Below are 21,835 nucleotides of genomic sequence, written 5' to 3'. Positions count from 1 at the left end.
CATCTGAACATGGAAAAACAGTTTAAAACTTATAGTCTGTACTTGATGCTCAGGAAACATACCGGTACAGTATATATACAGCACTTCAAATTGTTCACAATGCTCCACTTGCATTGTCTGGGTAGTGTTTTTAACAGCACAGTAAGGGTGGTCCGTATTTTTTCATTCACACAATGCAGATGGGACAGGGAGAGAAAGAGAGAGAGAGAGAGAGAGAGGGAGAGGGAGAGAGAGGGAGGGAGGGAGGGAGGGAGGTTTGCCTGAGGCCAGCTGGTTAGGTTGTGGCAGAGCTGAGATTTGAACAGGGGCTCTCCAGATCTGCAGCTCACTCACTTAGTCACCATGCTAGACTAGTCTCATGACATCCATGTAATGCAGTGGATTGATGCATAATTAGACTGATAAGTGTAATTAATTTGGAGTCTTTCTCTAATTAAGCAATGGTTTAAATGGATTGACGTAGAAGGTAAATAAATGAAAGCTAATATATTCTGGGTGTGCATCAAGATCAAATGGGAGCAATCAAGGAAGACGGTTAACTGGCTTTTTAAAAAAAGAAAGAAAGAAAGACGGCTCAGAGCAGCTGGTTCTTTCAGATTATAGTACAAGAAGAAAACTTCTGCTACAAGGTATTGCTTTTATGGCACACAGGAAAATTATGGCACATTATTCAATTTGATGTGGCATTATCATGTATGAGAATTAAGCTGCAATATTATCTGGGCATTAAACATGCTAATACCAAAGAGAAATTGCTGTGAAAGGGCCTTCAGAAAATCATGATAACCAAGTCCCTTTATTCCCAATATGTCTATTTCTATATTTTCAATTGACTTGAATAACCTGCGGAGTAAATTTTGGAAGTGTTATTTTGATCTTAGTCTTTTTTTTTTCACAGATGAATGGATTGGCAGATGGGCTAATAACCTCACTTCCTGGGGGTAATGTCACACATTAGTAAATGTCATAAATACTTCATCCTCCAAGAATAGTTTCAAGTATCTTTTTATTGGGGGTTGGTGGTGAGTGTACACAATAAAGGAATTGGATTTAATGGCACAAAACCCTCAAGCAAAGCCGTTGTTTCACATTATGCTGATTTCCTGAAACTACCCAGTCCTTTTTTTTAGAAGTGTTGACAACACACCAGTAACAATGAATTCAGGGTTACCAGAGACAAATAACCATGGGACAGATTGATTTGGGAAACAATGTAAATTCCCTCACTGTGTCAATGTTATCTGATGCATAGCTCGCAAATCTTGACGCTCCTGGGAACATTTTTCCACCGCCAGTTACACGGCACATACATCCCAGTCCAGGTCGGCAGGCTATGTTGGCACAGTTCCTTCAGTTCTCAGATTAACAGAATATATGAGCCCCCATTCACACTTGCTTCAAGCACTGTCAAAGAGTTTACTTCCTTGGGATGTCTTCCTTTGGCACTCCTCTAAGCATTTTAAGACAGGAATCATATTAGTGGGGTCAGAAGTGTGGTCCTTTCAGAGTTCATCCTCACTGGGTCATGAAAGGGACCCCGCTCATCACTGAGCATCTGTAAATTCAGTGCCTCCCCCCATAGTACAGTCCATGGTTTGCCTTAAGCCGTTTCTTAGTATATATCTTTGTGTATGTATTCAGTATACATGCATTTTAAAATATCCACTATACAGTGGAACCTTGGTTCTCAAACAGCTTAGTTGACGAACAAATCGGCTCCCGAACACCAAAAACCCGGAAGTAAGTGTTCCGGTTTTCGAACGTTTTTCAGAAGCCGGACGTCCGCTGCAGCTGTCGGCTATTGTTTTCGGGGCACCTGTGCCAATTGGAAGTCGAATGGACTTCCGGAATGGATTACGTTCAAGAACCAAGGTACCACTGTATAGGGGTTTTAGGCAATGCAGAATAAGATATGGTGATAGCCTTGATCCTTGAGAACAGTGGCAAATTGCACACCCAATGCAGTGTGTGAGGATCTCCCTGACTGACCAGAAGTTCAGTGGTTATCGCCTTTGACAGTGCTCACCTTACATGATAGATGACGGGAGGGCTTGTGAGGGGAACAGAATACAGTTTTATGCTACTAAGCCTGATTCATAGTATACTGATTGAAATTAATGAACCTAAGTTAACCCTGTCTATTAATTTAAATGGGTCTATTCTCAGTAGGTAAAGGACCCCTGGACAGAGGTGGAGCTTCCTGCTCCGGCACCAGGGGGCGGAGAGCAGGTGGGGCTAGGGTTGGCGCACGTCCCGGGGGCATGGTGCGCCGCCCACAGGAGCATCGCATGCCACCTGTGGGGCATGGCACCCCACCGGGATTGTACTGCTGGGGGCAGTGCGTTCCCCCTGCACTCCTCTTCCTCCGCCAGTGCCCCTGGAGGGTTAAGTCTAGTCAAACTTAACTATGGGGTGCAGTGCTTATTTAGCTTCAGCCCAGGGGAGCCAGCATTTGTCCACAGACAGCTTTTTGGGCCATGTGGCTAGCATGACTAAACTGCTTCGACCACAATGGGACACCATGACGAGTTTCAGAGCGCACGGAAACACCATTTACCTTCCCGCTGCAGCAGTACCTATTATCTGCTCATGCTGGTATGCTTTCGAACTGCTGGGTTGGCAGTAGGAACACCACTGGATACAACCTCAAACACACTTGAGACCAGACAAATTTGAGGACTGATCAGATCTATACTGTGGCCCCTTGGACACCTACCCAGGACCCAGGCCTTAAAAATAATGCATCTCAGTATTATTCAGTTCCACACTTTCCACCCAGCAACTCCCACACCCTTGTTTTCTTATACTATATGGTTCCAAAAATAGTCTTTTTAAAGTGCTGTAGGGATTCATTAGAAGAAAACCCTGTGTGTGGAGTGCTTTTTATTATCATTATAATATCCCATAAGTAATTATTGGGAAAGTTCATTTGAGTTGAGGAAGAACAAGCAATTTCTATTTCTACAAACTTAATTGAACAAGATGTATGTAATTGCATTTAATTGATCATAATGGAGTTAATAACAACCTAATAATGCCAATTAGTTGATACTATCCATTGTTTTATCGCCTTTCGAAGATAAAAGCTTAATGAGGCTATTATGCTATATTTTGACACAAATCACGTAATAGATCTTTTACAAATTGGGAGCATCAAAAGAGGAGTTTAGGCCTGAAGATTCAACATCATCATCAGAACAAATCTTTAGACTAGCATATATATTTTTTCTGGTTTAGGATTTATCATTGAGAATTAACTCACTACTGGAATATTTCTGTCATAGTTTCAAACTTTACTTTGTATCAACGATCAATAATTCATTTATATTATAATTAAAGTTCTGCCACTAATAATAATGATTAATATGCAAAAATATGAAATTTTTGTATCATTCAAGAATTTCAGTTACAGATTTATCTCTGCAAATGTTCAATTAGGTTTCATTTTGTCATTCATAGCAAATTACACTACCTTGGATCAGAATGCACAATAATGTCACTTCTTAGTTTTCTCATTTTAATGGACAAAAGAGTATTGTCAGTATCCTGTATGTTAACAGCAAGGACTCAGTTACATTAGTAAAGAAAAAGCATTTTATATATGTTAAACCGCTGTGACACCAGATGGCGCTGTGGAGTTCCATATTTTGCCAACGTGATTTCCCACTGAGGTTTACAACGCGTTTTCCTGAATCACTTTTTTGATGTGGCTAGATCCAGCCTAAATATGGATCCTTTTTTGCATTTACATCCCATTGAAATGAATGGGACACTGCTACCTTAAACATTATTATTATTATTATTATTATTATTATTTATTTATTTATTATTTCAATGTCACCAAAAGTGCAAATAACTTCATTTGGATTGGGACAACACTGTGTAGTGGATGGTACTTCAATAACATTAAGCTAACTTTGGTGGCAATATGCTTGCTCTATTTGCCCATAAGCATAGTTGAGAATGTGAATGACCAAGAAAAAATAAGAACCAGTTTGGTGGATCATTGGTTTCCTTTTTATGGATTCAAAATGATATTCTATTCCCAGCATGAGTAACATTTAACAAGCTTGGCAGTAAACGAGATCTGTTTGTTTCATTACCTTTTAAGCTATTTTGCCAGGCAATCCAAAAGATGTTTTCAGTCATTGCTGTCAAATGTCACTCAACAATAGAATGACAACACACGCAAGAGTTTGGGGACAGTTGCAAATGTACAAATGTTATTGTTGTGTTAAGTCACCCTTTATCCCTGTGGTTCATCAACTGATTGTCTGACCTTTCCATCCATCCAAATTTGAATGGCTTTGGGCACCAAATCCTGCTCTACACAGACCGAGCTCATCATCCAGGTTGCAATTAGCCAGCCAGTTTTTAATGATTATACTTGTGGAAGCACAAAGGATAAAATGACACAATTGCTACTGGGTTGGGCTGGGACATAATTACCAGCAGCTTAACCACCCAGGGGCACTTGAATGATTGTGCATGCATTCTACATTTACAATTATGCAAAAATGGTGTGTGTGTGGGAGAGAGAGAGAGAGAGAGAGAGAGAGAGAGAGAGAGAGAGAGAGAGAGAGAGAGAGAAGGAAAACCTGTCTTCTCACTTGACCTTTAAAACACCCTATGTGCTGATTGTAGAAAAAAGCATTTACAAACCTTGATGGAATATTTATACAGTATATGTACTATCAGGCAATTGTGTTAGCAGCAAATGTTAAACAATAATATCTTAAGGTTGATATTTTAATTTAGCCAGTCCCTGGAAGATTCAATCAAGCACAATCAAATGGTGCACGGCGGCACTCTTAACAAGCACAAGGTGAAAGCTGCTCACCAGCATGCTGAATTGCTAACAACTTGTCCTGAAAACATAAAACACCAGGAAGCTATTCCAGAATATTATTAGCTCATCGGCAAATGCATATATAACAGCTGTTATGGTGGGAAGTTATCATGCCAATGGCTGTATCTTATATCAATTGGAGGCCTGCAATTGGAGGCCTGCAGCCAGTGTCTGGCTGTCGATCCCAACCCTCCTGACACCGCAAAGCACGTAATCAATAGGATCTCTCTCCATTGAATGTTCGCCCTTTCACCCCCACATCGCTGTTTCCCTCTCTCAGTTTCTTAAGGGTTGCTGCATACATACTGTACATTTGTCTCGCAAATTTCTTCTCCCTTTCCCTGCCTCTTTCTCCCACTCATTTATTCCTCTGTCTTTTTTTGTGTCACTGCCCTCTGTCCATTCCTCTTCCCAGGCTGACCATGTATTGTTTGTGGACTGGGTTCAAGCAGCATTAAATGGCAATACTGATATGTTGAGGGTTATCAGTGCAACTTTAAATCCTTCAAACATTAAAATGCCAGAAGCTGGGGAAGAGCTTCTTGGGAGGATTGGTGCCTTATATCTCCAGATTCAAGGTGACTTCAGCCAACTTGCATCTCTCTCTTTCTCCCCTTCCCTCCTGCCACAGCCAACTTGTTTTTCCAACCCTCTCTTCCTAAAACTACTATTTTTCAAGCACACCTGCCCACTCCCTCTATCTTCTCCAAGCTCTGATGGCTGTGTCTTTGAAAACACTGATGAAAAGACAGGGTGAGGCATCAAGAAACAATCATTTTGTGTTTTAGGGAGGAGGAGAAAGGAATCATGATTTTGTTTTGTTTTAACAGTTTTATATTTCATAGCTACATTATTTCCCCCCTCTTTTTTTTAACAATATCCACAGCAAGCACTGTCTTTCCTTCCTATTGGCCTGTAAAAGATCAAACAGATGTTGGACTAGAATGCACTTTATTAATCCATTCATTCAATCAATCAATCAATCAGTCAATCAGCAGCGTCCATGTGAAGGACACTTTACAGAGACCAATTCTCTGGGTAAAGGAGCTTACAATTTGGCAAGGGACCTGAAGCTCTGTGCCAGAGGGTTCATGGAAAAGGTGGACTTTGAGTAGGAATTCAAAGGAGGTTGTGGAGGTGGCATGTGGCACAACAGGATGGAAAAGGTGCAGTCTTTCAAGGGAGAAGGATGCCTTTGGATGAAAGAGGATAGTGCAGCTCAAAGAACAACACTTTCTGTGTTTCTATGATACACAGGGGGGGGGAAGCAGTAAATTTACATCACACACATACTTAAATAATTGGAAAATCTAAGGCTGTGCCTGCAGGACTGGACTAACCATGTGCCATGTTGAGCTGTGTGGATGAAAGGATGAATGGGGAAGTGAAGAGGATTGTACTCCCATACATTACCCACCCTCCCAGCCAGTAGATTGGCTGGTCACCATTGCCAACACAGCTTCCCTTCTCCTGCCCACTCATTGCTTCTGCTGCTGATCTCCCTCCAGGCCAGTTGAAGATTCCTGGCTGCTGACAAAGCCATTGACGCACTAAGCAATCCCTCGTTTTGAGGTATTGTGGGTGAGGCCTGTGCTGCTGATAATGAGCGCTCACACCTTACACTGTGGGCAACCTTTGCGGGGTCGCGCGTGGCGCTTCGGGCTCCTGGGGACCTACCGGCTGATTGGGCTGGCCTGCCTCTCGGTGCTATTCTTTGGAGGTTCCCGCCAAACCTCAGTTAGTCATTTAGCACTGCTGGAGGTGGGGCCAGTCGCATAAATAGGAGGCAGAGTCGGCAGCAGCCAGGCAGTTGGCTCAGGAGCTTCACCCACCCAACCCTCCCTTAGTTTAATGTTCTTTTTGCAGGTTAACCTTTTTCTTCCTGTTTATCAGGTGCTGCTACGGTCTTTGACTGGTAGCTGTTGAAGAGCTGGGAAGAAATTCTCCTGCATCGGCAGGTTTTGTTTTCCCCATAGCAATTCGTCACAACTTTGGAGGTTTAAGGCCTTGGGTGGAATCCTTTAGTCTTTTCTTCCCTATAATGGGGGGGGGCATGAAGTGATGACTCACACACACCCCTGCGGCGGTGATTCCAGGGTCCCCTCTTAAAGGGGTTGTAAATAGGTGTCTCCGCCCATACACTGAAAGGTATGCTGGGCTGCCTGCATACACATGGTTCTTGCAGTGCACCTCCCATATCCCATTCACCTTGAGGAGCCCCAGTTCCCCTGGCTGCGGGGCTGGGAGGGATACACACCCAATGCCTAAGCCAAGGTCTTCCTACATTTGAAATTTTAATAAAGTTGTGGCCAAAATCATAATTCCATAACACGTTGTCATGGGTCATTATTCATTCTGGTGGTCTCTGGGGGCTGGGGGGGGGCTCCGCCTGGTCAAGCAAAATACTTTTTCAAACAACACTTTAAATTATAATAGTCTAAATTTTTCAGTTTTTCTAAAAGAATATAATAATAATAATAATAATAATAATAATAATAATAATAATAATTTATTATTTATACCCCACCCATCTGGCTGGGTTTCCCCAGCCACTCTGGGCGGCTTCCAACAGAAAAATAAAATAAAATAATCTATTAAACATTAAAAGCCTCCCTAAACAGGGCTGCCTTCAGATATCTTCTAAAAATCTGGTGGCTGTTTTTCTCTTTGACATCTGATGGGAGGGCGTTCCACAGGGTGGGCGCCACTACCGAGAAGGCCCTCTGTCTGGTTACCTGCAACTTGGCTTCTCGCAATGAGGGAACCACCAGAAGGCCCTTGGTACTGGACCTCAGCATCCAGGCAGAACGATGGGGGTGGAGACACTCCTTCAGGTATACTGGACCTGAAGTAATTTGCACCATCATGGCAAAATAGTTTTCTCTGGGTGTCTTTTCCCACAATGCCTCACTCTGAGAAAGGACCCCCTCCTCCGGGCAAGGAAGAACATGCTTTGTCAGCAATGGAAAGCAGCCAGGTAGGGAAGACAAAGATAAGAGGGCAGGTTAGGCAGGAAGAACAAAGTCACTTCATTTGCCGAACAGAGGTGCCATATTGTCTTGAGCATTTAAGAGGAATTCAGTTGTGCTTCAATGAGGGTGAGGATTGTGGACAGGAGGCGACACAATGGAATTAAAAATCCTCTCATGAGTTGACGTGGACAACCAACTAGGGTTACATCCACACCATGTATTTAAAGCACTCTTATACCACTTTATCAGTCATGGAGGATCCTAGGAAGTGTAGTGTGTTAAGGGTGCTAAGGTCACAGAGCAACAGTTCCCAGCACCTTTAACAAACTACACTTCCCATGATTCTCTGCAGCATGAGAGGGCTTTCAATGTGTGGTATGGACCAAGTGGAAACTCTGCTGTCCAAAGGCGACTGAATTCACACCTTATTTGCTCACAACAGCCTTGGTTACGTGGCAGGGCCTTGTTTCCCCTCAATAATTTTATTTTACTTTATTTTGGTTACTGCTTTTACTTAGACATCCTGTTGCTGCCAAAGCGTAAGAGTCTGAATCTTTTTTAATCATCCAACTGATCAAGCTTTAGTGATTTGACCTTGCTCTTAAGCAGCCCTCTGCTTTCTTGCTGTGCAGGAAAAAGGATAACCATAATGAAACACCAAACAGAGAGGCTGTTGCTTGATTTTCATGGGTCCTCACTGTGTTTCCTTTGATTAAGGGAGAACATTTCATGCGAGCTGGCTCAAGGAACATGAATTAGAGTTGTATTATAAAAGGAAAGAATAAAAATCACATCATTTGCCTTGTGCCAAGCGTTTTCAGTGAAGAGTGTTTGTATGTTTGCCCCTTAGCTTTAAGCTGGAGCATGACACACATTGTTCTCAGGTATACATACTAAACAACTGCATATTAAAGTTAAATTTTAAGTTAAGAAAAATGGTTTACAGAACGGATGAAAAATATCCAGGAGTTTTTTTGTACCACCCATCATCAAAAATATGTCAGGGCAGCATACAGCATATTCATATTATATTATTCTATGTTAGTGGCATAGAATAATATAATATTATTATATTATTATATTATATTATATAATAATATAATATTCCTGCCAACCTAGCAGTTCGAAAGCACGTCAAAATGCAAGTAGATAATAGGAACCGCTACAGCGGGAAGGTAAACGGCGTTTCCATGTGCTGCTCTGGTTTGCCAGAAGCGGCTTTGTCATGCTGGCCACATGACCTGGAAGCTGTACGCCGGCTCCCTCGGCCAATAATGCGAGATGAGCGCGCAACCCCAGAGTCGGTCACAACTGGACCTAATGGTCAGGGGTCCCTTTACCTTTACCTTTACCTTTACCTTTATGTTACTGGCATAGCATGGGTTGCCAGTGCCCGGGGCCACACGGATGGGTGGGTGAGAAAGAGGGAAATGAATGGAGTCTGCATGAACATTCAATGGCCTGACTGCATTCGCATCACCCAGGAGATTGCAGCTGCAGAGATAAGAAAATAAGAGTTGTTCCGTTGTCTGGAGAGGTCACTTCCTGGTTCACATGGAGAAGCCGTTTTTAACAGAGCCCAGTGATGGAAGTGTGCAGCTTTTTTCAGGCAGCACCAGCTGGTGAAATTTTGCACCCCTAACAATTTTGGACCCGGGGCACCTACCCCACACCCCGCCACGCTATGCCATTGTTCTGTGTGTCTCTTCATTTTCTATTTACAGCCACGCCGTTCCATTCCTCCTCGCAATGAAAGTCAGTTTTTATATTTATTTATTTATTTAGGAATATTCATACCCTGACTACTGACCAAAGTTCTTGAGGCAGCTTGCAATATGAAATAGACAATGCTGCAATACTCACTACAGAAGTTCCCCACTGCACCCACCTTTGTTCTCAGATGTTCCAGCATATGCCATTCAGCAGCTGAGTCTCCTGACCTAGAACTGACTGTTGTAGTGGCTAGATGTTAGTCTCACAAAGGCCAGGAGAGAAAGCACAGGGCAAACACAAATGTTCATAAGCCCTCACAGATGCTCCACAACTGAACTGCAGCCCATCCCCTAACAGAGAACCTTAATCTCCAATATGAAAATATACATTCTAATGATATATTCTAATGATATATTAATATTTCATTTAGACACATTTACCAAGGAACAGCTACATAAGCATTTTATTTAGAAATATTTATTTAAAGAATGACTTTGAGTCGTTCCCCCTTGCAACCATTAAGGAGCTGTTCTGTGCTTCTCTTTTCACACAACGATTTCATTGTAATTACAACTGCACCCCAAAGACATGCCAGCTTACAGCCTGATCATCAAACAGTTTATGTTTATGGAGGTTCAATATAAGATGAGCTGCTTGCCTCGTTTTCGTTCCTCCTTGACTTGGCAACACTCCAGTTTGTTTGCCTGAGAAGCGTTTATACAATGCATGGCTCATCTGCAAAACTTTCCCTCTTTCTATATTTACGCAGGCAAGACTTGGCAATGTGCGAGGCTGAAGTGACTATCCTGGGAGTAGCTACAAAAGCAAGCATGTCCAGCAACCATTGGTCGACTTTCATTTGGGATGCAACAGGACCAATATTTGTTGGTGGTTTACCGCATCCTTATGCAACAAAGCAGGTACAACATTATACATCTTGCTGTTTCAACACAGTCTCTGGGCTTCCTAGCTCAATTCTTCTAGGGGTGAGTTTCAGCACTTCACTGCGGTTCACCTAGAGTTCCCTGTGAAAAGGAGAATTAGACTGTTAAGCTACTCTGCAAACTGTAGCTCTGAGAGTGGGACTAGGGTGGTGGTTCCCAACCTTTCTTTGGCCATGCCCGACCTAAGCATCCCTAAAATCCTGATTCCCCCCCCCCGTCCTGTAACATATAATAATTATTATTATTCAAAAAGTGATCTCATATTCACGTGGAGGAAGCCTAAAAGGCCATTAATTGGTCTAAGCAAGCTTCTAAATTGCCTCCCTTAAATGTGCCCCACGTTGGGAACCGTGGGACTAGGGTCTCCTAACAATGCTTAGCACCCTTAACAAACTACAGCTCCCAGAATTCTTTGGGGGGAAGTCATGACTGCTTAAAGTGGTATCATGGTGTTTTTACATGCATGGTGTGGATGTGGTCTAAATGAGACCACTTGTTAGGAATTCATTTCAGAAAAAAAGGGAATTGTTTGCCCCTCTTATTACTGAATTGTATCAGGGAAGATAATAGTTTAGATTTATATTAATTTAGATTTTTTTAAAAAAACACAACTGAACAGACCTACCTATTGAATATTATGGTTTTGGTTTTGCGAAAGTTGTATGTGAATGCCTCTCCATCTGTTCCAGCAACTCATTTGCATTCCCCACCTCTCTGATGTAAGCCAAACATCTCATGCACAACTTGCTGGCTTTCAGAATGTATTCCCACTTCTCCCTCACATCTCCACCACAGCCCTCAAGGACAGAGCCAAGTACAGGAAGCTGGCATGCCAGTCTGCTGAGGCAAAATGAAAGGGGCCACCTTCATATAATTATTTATCCTCAAAGATGATCTGTGTATGTGCAGCCAAAGGTATACCTACCTATCCTGCCAAAGGGGTTACTGATGTACTTTTAATGGGTTTAATTTGGCATAGTAGAGGCAGCTGCAGTACTGGCAAGCCAAACATTACATTAGATGCAACAGCAACTTGTTTCCAAAGTCTTCACCCAAGTCTAACTCACGTTGTTTGTGTGCCCAGTGTCCCTGATTCAGCTACAAATGCAAATCTGGAAGGAAACTCCTCAAATTGATGAGGCTCCTCTGACAGTAACAAAAAAAAAACCCGAGCCCTTCAGTGTCAGCAGTTTCAGTCCTGTGCAATGCTCTGCCATCAGAGATTCAGCAGGTGCCTTCCTTTTCAACCTTCAATCATCTGTTGAAAATTGTTCTGTGCTGCCAAGTTTTATGCTGGCAGTTAAGAAAATATCCTTCCGCAATAGTTAGTTGAGTTCTGATTTTTTTTTTAATTGTATGGTTTTACGTATGATTGTTAAAAACATCTCTGGTGTGTGTGTGTGTGTGTGTGTGTGTGTGTGTGTGTGTGTGTGGCTTAATTTGCACAATGATCCCTTGCAGGGCTTCCATATGAGTGGCAAGAGCCAAATGAAGTTCATAAGATCCATAGTATAGCCAGGTCATATATACCCTGGTCATATATAACCCTGTCAGTCCTTTGGGGAGATTTCTTCTGTACCACTTTTTCAATACAGTATGTTTGTTGCTTTTGGTGCCTCTAGATGTATATCAAAGCCCTGAGAGGGATATATTTGTTTTGGAAAATGAATCTTCATGGAATGCTGGGTTGGTGGCATGGGCTGTTCTGAGTAGCGGGGCTAATTTTATATTGTTTGCACCAATTTAACTTTGCTGCTCCTTACACAGTACATCACACTGAACCGCACTGATGTGTGCCAGCAAATAAACACAGGGAAAAATATTTGACAAAGCATATGTACGGTATTAGCCCATTAAAACAACAGGACACCTCCTCAAGAAAACAAAAATCCTTAGCAATTTGATATTTTGTGATAGTAGAGTTCTTCATTAGTGCAGTTACAAAGCTGCGTAGAACTATAACAGGTCAATAGTGCAGTCTTGGTGGCCAAAATCATATTTCTGATGCCCTTGCAGTATTCTCACCCTGTATCCAGTTTATAGAAAAAAAATTTGAATCCTACTCAAACCATTCCACGTATGAAAATAAGAATTGTAAGAGTGAGAGGCTGGGTCTAGCCCTACCACCATGTCTCTGTAAACTGTCTGCCCTACAAGTTGGCCCATGATGTTGAACCCTAACCATACAGAGTTCTATTTTTCTAGAAAAAGAGGTGCCAAAACTCTCTGTGAATGCCTCCCTTGTTATCTTAGAATGACAATGGCGCCCACCTGAGAGGTGCCGTAAATGAGCTGGGTGAGTTCTGGCTGGGAAAAAAACATATCCTGCTTCTGCATCTTGGGAGAGGGGCCTACATGGATGGAGCAGACTCTGCTCTACAGACTTGCACCCTCAAATGTGGACAGTGGGAGGGCAGGGGGCTGATGGAGACATGATGACTGGATACGAGTGCATCAATCACACAAAGAAGACTACCTGAATAGGCTTTTCCACTTCTCAATATCTAGATTTGAAAAAAAAATGTGAGAGAGATCTTGCTGCCCAACGTGGACAGAGCAAGTGACCCACATTAGCAGCGTTTCCTCAGCACTGTTCTTTCAGCAGTCACAATGGGTGTCGGTGTTGGCATAAATATTTTCAACGGTTATGATTTATAGTTAGTGTTGAACAGTAAAAATGGTTTCATACAATGCAGGAAAGTAGTGGTGAGCTGTAGGAATGCAAGACAAGGAATAGTAGCCGTGTGGAACATACTCAGGCCACATAGCTTGAAGACTCTTAAGTCCTAACCCTCCCCTGCTCAACTGGGATTTTTCACTTCCACACCCCTCTCGGCTGTTAAAATGCATTTGTTTATTGGAATGGAAAATAAATTAGCCATTGGAGTCATTACAATTTTAAAGAAATCTAATCATGCTAGCATCCAAGGAAACACGGGGGTGGACAACATTGTGGTCAAGGGCACCTTCAAAGACTCCTAAACTGCATTATTGTAGATGCACAATGTTTACTTTGCCTACTGCCCAGAGTATCTAAAGCAATAACAAGGGCAAGAGGTCTATGGCTGCTCCTTGAGACAGAACCTCATTTGTTGTTGTTGTTCTGTTTGAGACATGTGAGTTTCATTTAATGCATGGGAATGTTACTTCTGTACTGCAGAAGCTGATTTCAACTCGTGGTGGCCTGCAGTTATGGTGGTCTCAAAAAAAAAAATTGACCGCACCTTATGATGCCAGAGATCTGGTTTATTGTGTTTCTTTTTCTGGGGGAGACTTATTAAAATTTATTCATGTTACATCATTGGGCATGCTATAGGCACGATCACTGCGCCCTCTCCAGGCTGGCAGAGCAATGTGCTTGCCACCTTTTCCACCTTAGGGTTGTGAATCCTCATTCTTGTTAAAGGTAGAGCATGGAGTTGAGATAGAAAGAAATATGTCTAGCAACAAATAATACGGGGAGCGGCAACAGGGTGAGCGGTTCTAATCCTGTGGGAAGGGAACCATAGAGAATATGAGACATGGGCTTCTGGTTAATACTTTATCAGAATGCCATATATTTGCTGCACCTTTCATTATGACACTAAGCTTCTCTGCTGGTAAATAATGTAAATTCTCTGCAGCTTAGTTTCCTGGTCTGTAAAATGGGGAGAAGAAACGCTACCCCCCCCCACACACACACCTCACAGTGATGTTGAAAATACCTGAAGATGTTTTAATATAGCTTGGTGATGAAATGAGTTGTGCAACAGCAATAATTTCTAGCTTGACTGAAAGGCAAACACCCACGCTACCTTTAGCATCACATGTTTCTCATTTCATCTTATCCCCTCACTTTCAACAGAAAATTACTACTGCAGCACCTGAGTTTTCTTTTCTTATGAAAGATTATGTGTTTGGTTTCATTACAAAGTTTAATTGTGCTGAGGAGTGGAAGGGTATGAAATAATGACAGTTAACATCTTCAGTGCTGTAATAATAAGAAGCCTAGGCATATAAATTACTGCAGCAATTACAGCAGCACAAATAACACTATTAATGCAATCAACTGTTAGTGTGAGTATTTGACAACAACCTTTAATCTTCCTTCAGGTGCAGCTATTTTACATTCTCTGCACCAGAATGAAACCTAATTAAATAATTAATGGTACTTTAGTTAACATGAAGGTACTGCAATGGAATTTCAGAATTCAGAAATAAGACATTGTATGCTTTAAGCTGGTATTCAAAAGAACATTTCTCTTTGTGTCTGTTCATTTGCACCCACAGAATATTGAATGTGTGTTCATGTACATACATTTAGAGGAGGGGTGTCAAAGGTTGTTAAATAGTTTGAGGATGTGTTGCCAGGCAAAAGTAATAAAAATTGCTTCAGATACCAGAGGTAAGAAAAGCTGGTTGGATCAGGTCAAAGGCCCATCTAGTCCACCATCCTCTTCCACAAAGGTCAACCACATGCCCATGAGAAGCCCACCAGCAGAACCTGAGAACAACAGAAGTTGTGGTTACTAGGAGGGGAGAGCCTTCCACCTTCACAGTTCCTCTGAGCTAGGCAGCATTAGCAAGCTGTTTCCTGCCTAGCTTGAACAGATCACAAAGATATCTTCCAAATTATTGACAGCCCAAGGCCACATCGTGCAGGGGCGTAGCCAGGATGAAAATCAGGGGGGCCAAGGGGCGGGCCAAGGGGCAGGGCCAAGGGGCAGGGGAGGGGCCACAGCGGGGCAAGGAAAGCTCCCTTTTCCCTTGCCAGCTTTCCCTCCTCCCGCCCCGGCGAAATCGGGCTGCTCCGACTCCTGACTCCCCCATCGCGATCGGCAGGCGCGAGGGGGAGCCAGGATCAGCCCGATTTCGGGCTGCTCCGACTCCCTCCTCCCCCTCCGCGATCGGCAGGCGCGAGGGGGAGCCAGGATCAGCCCGATTTCGGGCTGCTCCGACTCCCTCCTCCCCCATCGCGAACGGCAGGCGCGAGGGGGAGCCAGGATCCGCCCGATTTCGGGCTGCTCCGACTCCCTCCTCCCCCATCACGATTGGCAGGCGCGAGGGGGAGCCAGGATCAGCCCGATTTCGGGCTGCTCCGACTCCCTCCTCCCCCATCGCGAAAGGCAGGCGCGAGGGGGAGCCAGGATCAGCCTGATTTCGGGCTGCTCCAACTCCCTCCTCCCCCTCCGCGATCGGCAGGGGCGAGGGGGAGCCAGGATCAGCCCAAAATCGGGCTGCTCCGACTCCCTTCTCCCCCTCCGCGATCGGCAGGGGCGAGGGGGAGCCAGGATCAGCCCGAAATCGGTCTGCTCCGATCCCCTCCTCCCCCTCTGCAATCGCCGGGGCAGGTGGAGGGAAAGTCCCAGAGCCGCGCAAAGCGGTTGCCTGGCTTTCCCTCCGCCCGCTCCACAGCCAGCCAGGGAGAAGGGAGACGGCACCGGGCGGGCAGCGGGGCAGGCTGGCCAGCGGCCCTGCTTCTAGGGGGGGCAATTGCCCCCCTACCCCCCTGCCTACGCCCATGACATCTTGGAACCATAATCTAAAATGACCCACAAGGCCAAGACCGCTGGTTCCATGCCAGATAATGCTTTTAAGGGGTAGCAGTAGCAGTAAGGATGTCATGTGGTGCACTTTACAGAGGAGAGTCCTCTATTTGAAAAGCTGTCCGGTCCAAGCCTGGCTTAAAGTTGTAGAACCCAAAAATGAGCCTTGAAGTTACCCTTCTTTCTCCTGATTGCAAATGTTGCCACACACCCCAAACGATTGCCAACCTTCTGCCATATTTCAATCAGTTTCCTTTGCAGCATTGAAATGCCTTCCCCCAGCACCTGAAAAAAATGAGGCAGGCTTGCCATTTTGCTGAGCAGCTCCAGATTTCCATTATGTGGAAATCAGTCCCTCTGATTTCAGTGGAATTCAGTCAGTTGAAGTATCTGTGCTTAGGACATAGCCAGAACTGCAGCAATTTGCATATACATCGAAGAGGTCCAGACTCCTTTCAAAGAAATACGCTTATATCAAAGTAAACCAGACCAGTAGGATATCAGATGGCTCCTTAGAATGCTGAAATTAAGTAATTGAAGAGAAATCATTTGGAAGGATCTTTGGCAGTCATCAACTCTTCGCTGCACTTCAGACAGCTTTTTAAAATGTAGGAAGAGTAGTCAATCGAAAATTATTCCATAACTTGTGTCTTTCATTTCTGGAAATCACTTTGGATTAAGCAGTCAAAGTGAGAATGGCTGGAAGAAATGAAGCTAGACAGAAATGGGCATAGCCCTGAACTCACTCAAATTCTCCTTCATTTAATTAATCAGTATGGATGTATGAATGTAGTCATTTTTGTTTCTGTGTGTGGTTTTGTTTTGCCTTTTGTGACAATGAAGAGAGATTTCCAGCCATGTTATTGCTGGTTATTTTGGTGGCTTCCTTGGTTGGGTAGGAGAGAGGTTTTCAAAATCTGCTCCAGGGAACTCTGGGGTACCTCAGGGTCTTTTCAGGGATTCCTCAATAAGATCAATAATGGTGAGTAGCTTAGTGAGTAGCTACTGCCTTTCTCCTCCTACCAAAAGCTTGACCCACCTAAAGCCCTCCAAATATTTTGAACTGCAATTCCCAGCAGCCCCAGAGTTCCCCTGAACACAGTTTGAAAATCCCTGATATGTTGAGGAAATAACCATGACCAATGACCAGAACATCCAGGATTGCGGATTGCATTGCGGGGTATTGAACTAAATGACCCCTGGGGTCCCTTCCAGCTCTATGGTTCTAGGAGTCTGGAAGGTGCCAGGCTAGCTAAGGCTGCCCTGCAGTGTACAGTCATATGAGAGGGCCGAGGGTGTTCTAGGTTGCCCTCTCAGGGTTAAGACAGATGTAACATTCTCTGAATGTTTTAGCACATTGCCCTGGGTTCTTCACCACCTCCATGATACGATGCCGATTCCACGGTGTATATTGCAGAAACAATCACATGCTGGTTTGGTCCATAAGTCACCAAGTCACCAACACCGTAGCAACTCGTTCTCAGTTGAACATGGCTATATGCACAATTCTTCATAATGTTTCTGACCCACATATGGTCACATTCAGCTGGGAGCCAGACGTGTCACTACAGCTTTGATTTTTTTTAGTATGTAACTCATTGTGCAAAATTAATGTGAGAATTGGTTGGAAAGGGTATTGCGGCTGGCTTTAGACAACCAGTACTTCCCAAAGCCAACTTCTGCTGCTAATTTCTTCAGAGCTTGACAGTAGTGCGAGATACACACTTCAAAGCTGTGGGCCATAGTTCAGTGGCAGAGCACACAAAAAGTTTCCAACTTCAATCTACCAATCTCTTAGGTAAGAAGCTCTCATTACCTGAAACCTTAGTTAAGGTAGCTGCTGTCAGTCACCAGAGATCATGCAGAATTAGACCATTTTAAAAATCAAATGGACAAATGACTTTAAAGTAACTTTTCATTTTATTTATGGATACAAATAATTGTTTTAAAGTGTTTAAATGTCATTTGTTTATAATTGTCACAATGAGGAACGCAGTTCTTTCTATTTTTCCAACAACTGCCCTTTTAATCAGCCCTGGGTAGCTGCTTTACATTGGAGGTTGTGCCCTAAACAGGGACTCCCAGGGGACAGCCCATAGGGCATTGAAGATTACAACTGTGGAAAATCAGTGGACAAACCAGAATTCCATGCTGTAGCAGAGATTCATTTTGGTTTTCTATTTCACAATCAATACAGGCACAGGAAATTAATACTGGTTCGACCTACCTTCTCCCCCCACCCCCACCGCCGCAGCCACCGCGGCCCCCCACCAGCCAATTTTGGTATCCATGCTGGCGCAAACACAAACTCTTTCAGGTGATATTTGTTAGCTGTATTCCTACAGTTTGCTGTGTGGGAGATGACTTTGTTTGATGCAAGCAGCTGCAGGACAAGCACATAATGAATGCAATAAATGCTGTAATGAATCAAAATATTTCCAGGGTTCTTCCTTCCTAAAGAGCTGGCGAAAGTCACTGTAGTAAAATGGCACACAACTGTTAGCTAATTGGACATCTAAGAAAGAGGTGATGATTCATGGGATGGGGGAATGAACAAATCCTATCAAGATCAGTGATTCAGTGCTAGAAAAAGAGAAGCTAATGCACGTCAATCTTTTTTTTAAAAAAAGCAATGAAAGCCTATATGTACCTGCTCAGAAACCCTATGCACAGAGTTCAATGGGACTTACTCTCAAGTAGGTAGGTTTAGGATTGAAGTCCATCAATAGAATAGCCTACAGAAGATGTGGAACATGTGGCCCTCCAGATGTTTGTGGATTCTATCCAGCTTAAAAAGGTAAAGGGACCCCTGACCATTAGGTCCAGTCGTGACCGACTCTGGGGTTGCGCGCTCATCTTGCATTATTGGCCGAGGGAGCCGGCGTACAGCTTCCAGGTCATGTGGCCAGCATGACAAAGCCGCTTCTGGCAAACCAGAGCAGCACATGGAAACGCTGTTTACCTTCCCGCTGTAGCGGTCCCTATTTATCTACTTGCACTTTGACGTGCTTTCGAACTGCTAGGTTGGCCAATGGTTATTAGGGATAACGGGAGCTGTAGTAGAACATCTGGAAGGCACAGGTTCCCCAACAATGGCCTACAAAATTAGTTGGTTAATGGAGCAATCTTATATTGGGCCCTGAAAGGACTGAAGTGGCAATGAGACTGCTGTATACAAAAACCTGCCAGCTTGTGCCAGCCAGGATGGAAAGTGTGGGAATCTGTTCTCATTCTCTCTCTCTCTCTCTCTCTCTCTCTCTCTCTCTCTCTCTCTCTCTCTCTCTCTTTCTTTCTTTCTTTCTTTCCTTTGCCAACTCCAAGCTGGTATACCAGAGCCTTCCCCCCCCCTCCCTGAAACAGCCATCTCTTTGGATCCAAGGGACTTTGGCTCAAACGTTACAGTGTCCTGCTGCCACCTTTCCTCCGAAACACCCTGTTCGGGGCATTTCTGTATTGAAGAGCAGGTGGTAGCTTACCACCTGCCTGGGCATAGCTCCAGGTGCAACAGAGCCACCCCCACCAGTAATGCTTTCCCCTTCCAGCAGAGACAAAATGGGAAGGAATCTTACTCATCCATTGACTTGTCATGGGTGGTGGTAGTAGGATTGTGCTGCGTTAGAAGATAAAACATATATAAACATGTATATATAAACAGATGGTGGCAAATGCCAAATTTGTTGCGTTTGCTGCAAAGCAGGATAAGGATCAGCTGCAGAAAACCTCCCAACCGTCTCTGCTTCTATGGCAAAATGATCTCTGGATTTGGAAAACAAGTGTCCAGCACCCTGCATGGAAAATCCTGGCCAAGAGCTGTCAGAATGAATAAGAACTTTTACCTAAATGAAAATGGTGCTTGAAACCCAGAATGGAGTCACTGGCTGCGAGCTAGACTTTCCCCAATGTGAGCCGTGCCTGCCACCTGTTTCCGGTTGACAGGAATTCCAGCACTGTGGCACTGTCTGTCAGTGGCTGCATTTAACTTGCATAGAGACATCTAGCGAGTGTTTCTGGAAACAATTCTTAACAGGTTTAAATAAGGAAGAAGTCAAGCTGCTGCTGCTTTCAAACCCCAGGCTTGAGGCAAGAAAACCTGCCGAGTCCCCCTGCTGACCAGAAATCATTCTGATTGCCACTGTCCAAATGTAATCTTTGTGGTACGGGTTTCATTGCAGTATTTTACGCAACAGGGTTTTAATTGCTTCATACTTTACAAATGCAGGGGCACTTGGGTGTTTGGGTTAGGTACCTGAGACGATCAGAATCTCTTCTTTTCTAGAGTAATATGGAGCTGAGAATCATTTCAAAAGGGGAGCACTATATTTGGGGGGGGGGAATGGAATCATATAATTGTAGAGTTGGAAGGGACCCTGAGGATCATCTAGTCCCACCCCCCTGCAATGCAGGAATATGCAGTTGTCCCATATGGGAATCGAACCTGCAACCCTGGCATTCTTAGCTCTATGCTTTAACCAACTGAGTTATCCAGAATTTATAAAGGAGTACAAGGGAAACAATATTTTCATTAGGCGTTCACATAATGAGAAGAGGCAATGTGCTGTGCCATGCTGTAATAGAAAAAGCATTGGATTTTGACCTGGAGGATCTGAGTTCAAGGCAAAGAGAGAGATTTTTGACCATATATTGCCAACCCCAACTACCCCTTTTCATTTTTTTCAGTCCTCAGCAAGTCACATTTCCACATCACTTTTCATGTGCATTTCTTCCTCCCTCTACATATGTCTTTGCAAAGAAATTTCCCTGATATAATGCATTTTTGTATGTGATGTTCACTAATATGTGTGTGTTAATCTGAACTTCCTTCTAATCTATGTATTTTATTTCTTGGGGTCAGGAAACTGCATCACTAACTTCAGAGAAGGGTACATTTCAAAGATTGGTGCCTTTTGGCTTACGCATTGTTTTGGGAAGGGTGGATTATACAGATTCACAGCAAAACCAATCCCCATGCAGGGTTAGCCAATCTTGCCCTTCCGATGGTGGGAAGTACAGCTCCCATGATCACTGATCATTAGCTTATGCTGATGGGAGTTGTAGTCTACAACTGGAGGGCAGCACATTGGCTACCCTTTGACTGAAAAGGAATTCCATTAAAACCTTTTTATCCAGGCCCATTACCCAATGGAATTTAATCTATTAACAGCAGCAACCTTTATCTTGGGGGGGGGGGGGGACTGGAGGAACACAAAGACTCTTGCCTGTAAAGACTGGATAAAGAAGGTTTGGTAGTTAGCTCAGGTCTTAAAGAAATACCGTAAGTAAACAAGTAAGATTATGGGATGGCAGACAGAGTAACAAGGGTAGTATATTTTTTTAATCAATTATGGTAAAATAAATCGTTGCATTCATATATTTTATTACATCACAGTTAATGATTTAATACCGGATTTTGTGTGTGATCCTGAAAATGAAAAGTGTAAATGTTATATAGATGCAGATTATTGGGTTGTTTTAGTTGCGTTCTTTGATCTGGAACTCGGATGTTTTGGCTCCCAAACGCCGCAAACCCGGAAGTGTTTGCTCCGACTTGCGAATGTTCTTTTGGAACCCAAACATCTGACAGGGCTTCCACGGCTTCTGATTGGCTGCAAGAGCTTCCTGCAGCCAATCAGAAGCTGCGATTTGGTTTTTAAACGTTTTAGAAGTCAAACAGACCTCTGGAACGGATTCTTTTTGACTTCCAATATATGACTGTATTATTCCCAGGAACAAATGTAAAAGGTTGTCCATTAGTTGTTGGGTTTCCCCATATCTCGGACCCTCTTCCCAGTTCCCAGTATGTCATTGTGTGAGTTTTTCCTCCCAGCCAAACTG

The 21,835-nt window shown here is 43.6% G+C and overlaps 1 protein-coding gene across 1 annotated transcript in view; it reads left to right on the top strand.

Annotated features, from left to right (window-relative positions):
- Positions 1 to 21,835, top strand: part of EYS (EGF-like photoreceptor maintenance factor) — a 396,345-nt gene that overhangs the window by 185,534 nt on the left and 188,976 nt on the right. Inside the window, exon 16 of the mRNA XM_088665821.1 lies at positions 10,304 to 10,454. Within this exon, the coding sequence (XP_088521947.1) occupies positions 10,304 to 10,454 (151 nt within the window). The remainder of the gene's footprint in view (positions 1 to 10,303; positions 10,455 to 21,835) is intronic.

Source organism: Zootoca vivipara, chromosome 3 (genome assembly GCF_965207765.1).
Source record: "Zootoca vivipara chromosome 3, rZooViv2.hap1.1, whole genome shotgun sequence".
In the NCBI taxonomy this organism is placed as follows: Eukaryota; Metazoa; Chordata; class Lepidosauria; order Squamata; family Lacertidae; genus Zootoca; species Zootoca vivipara.
The sequence above is the reverse complement of the archived record's forward strand: the minus strand, read 5'-3'. Positions and strand labels throughout refer to the sequence as shown.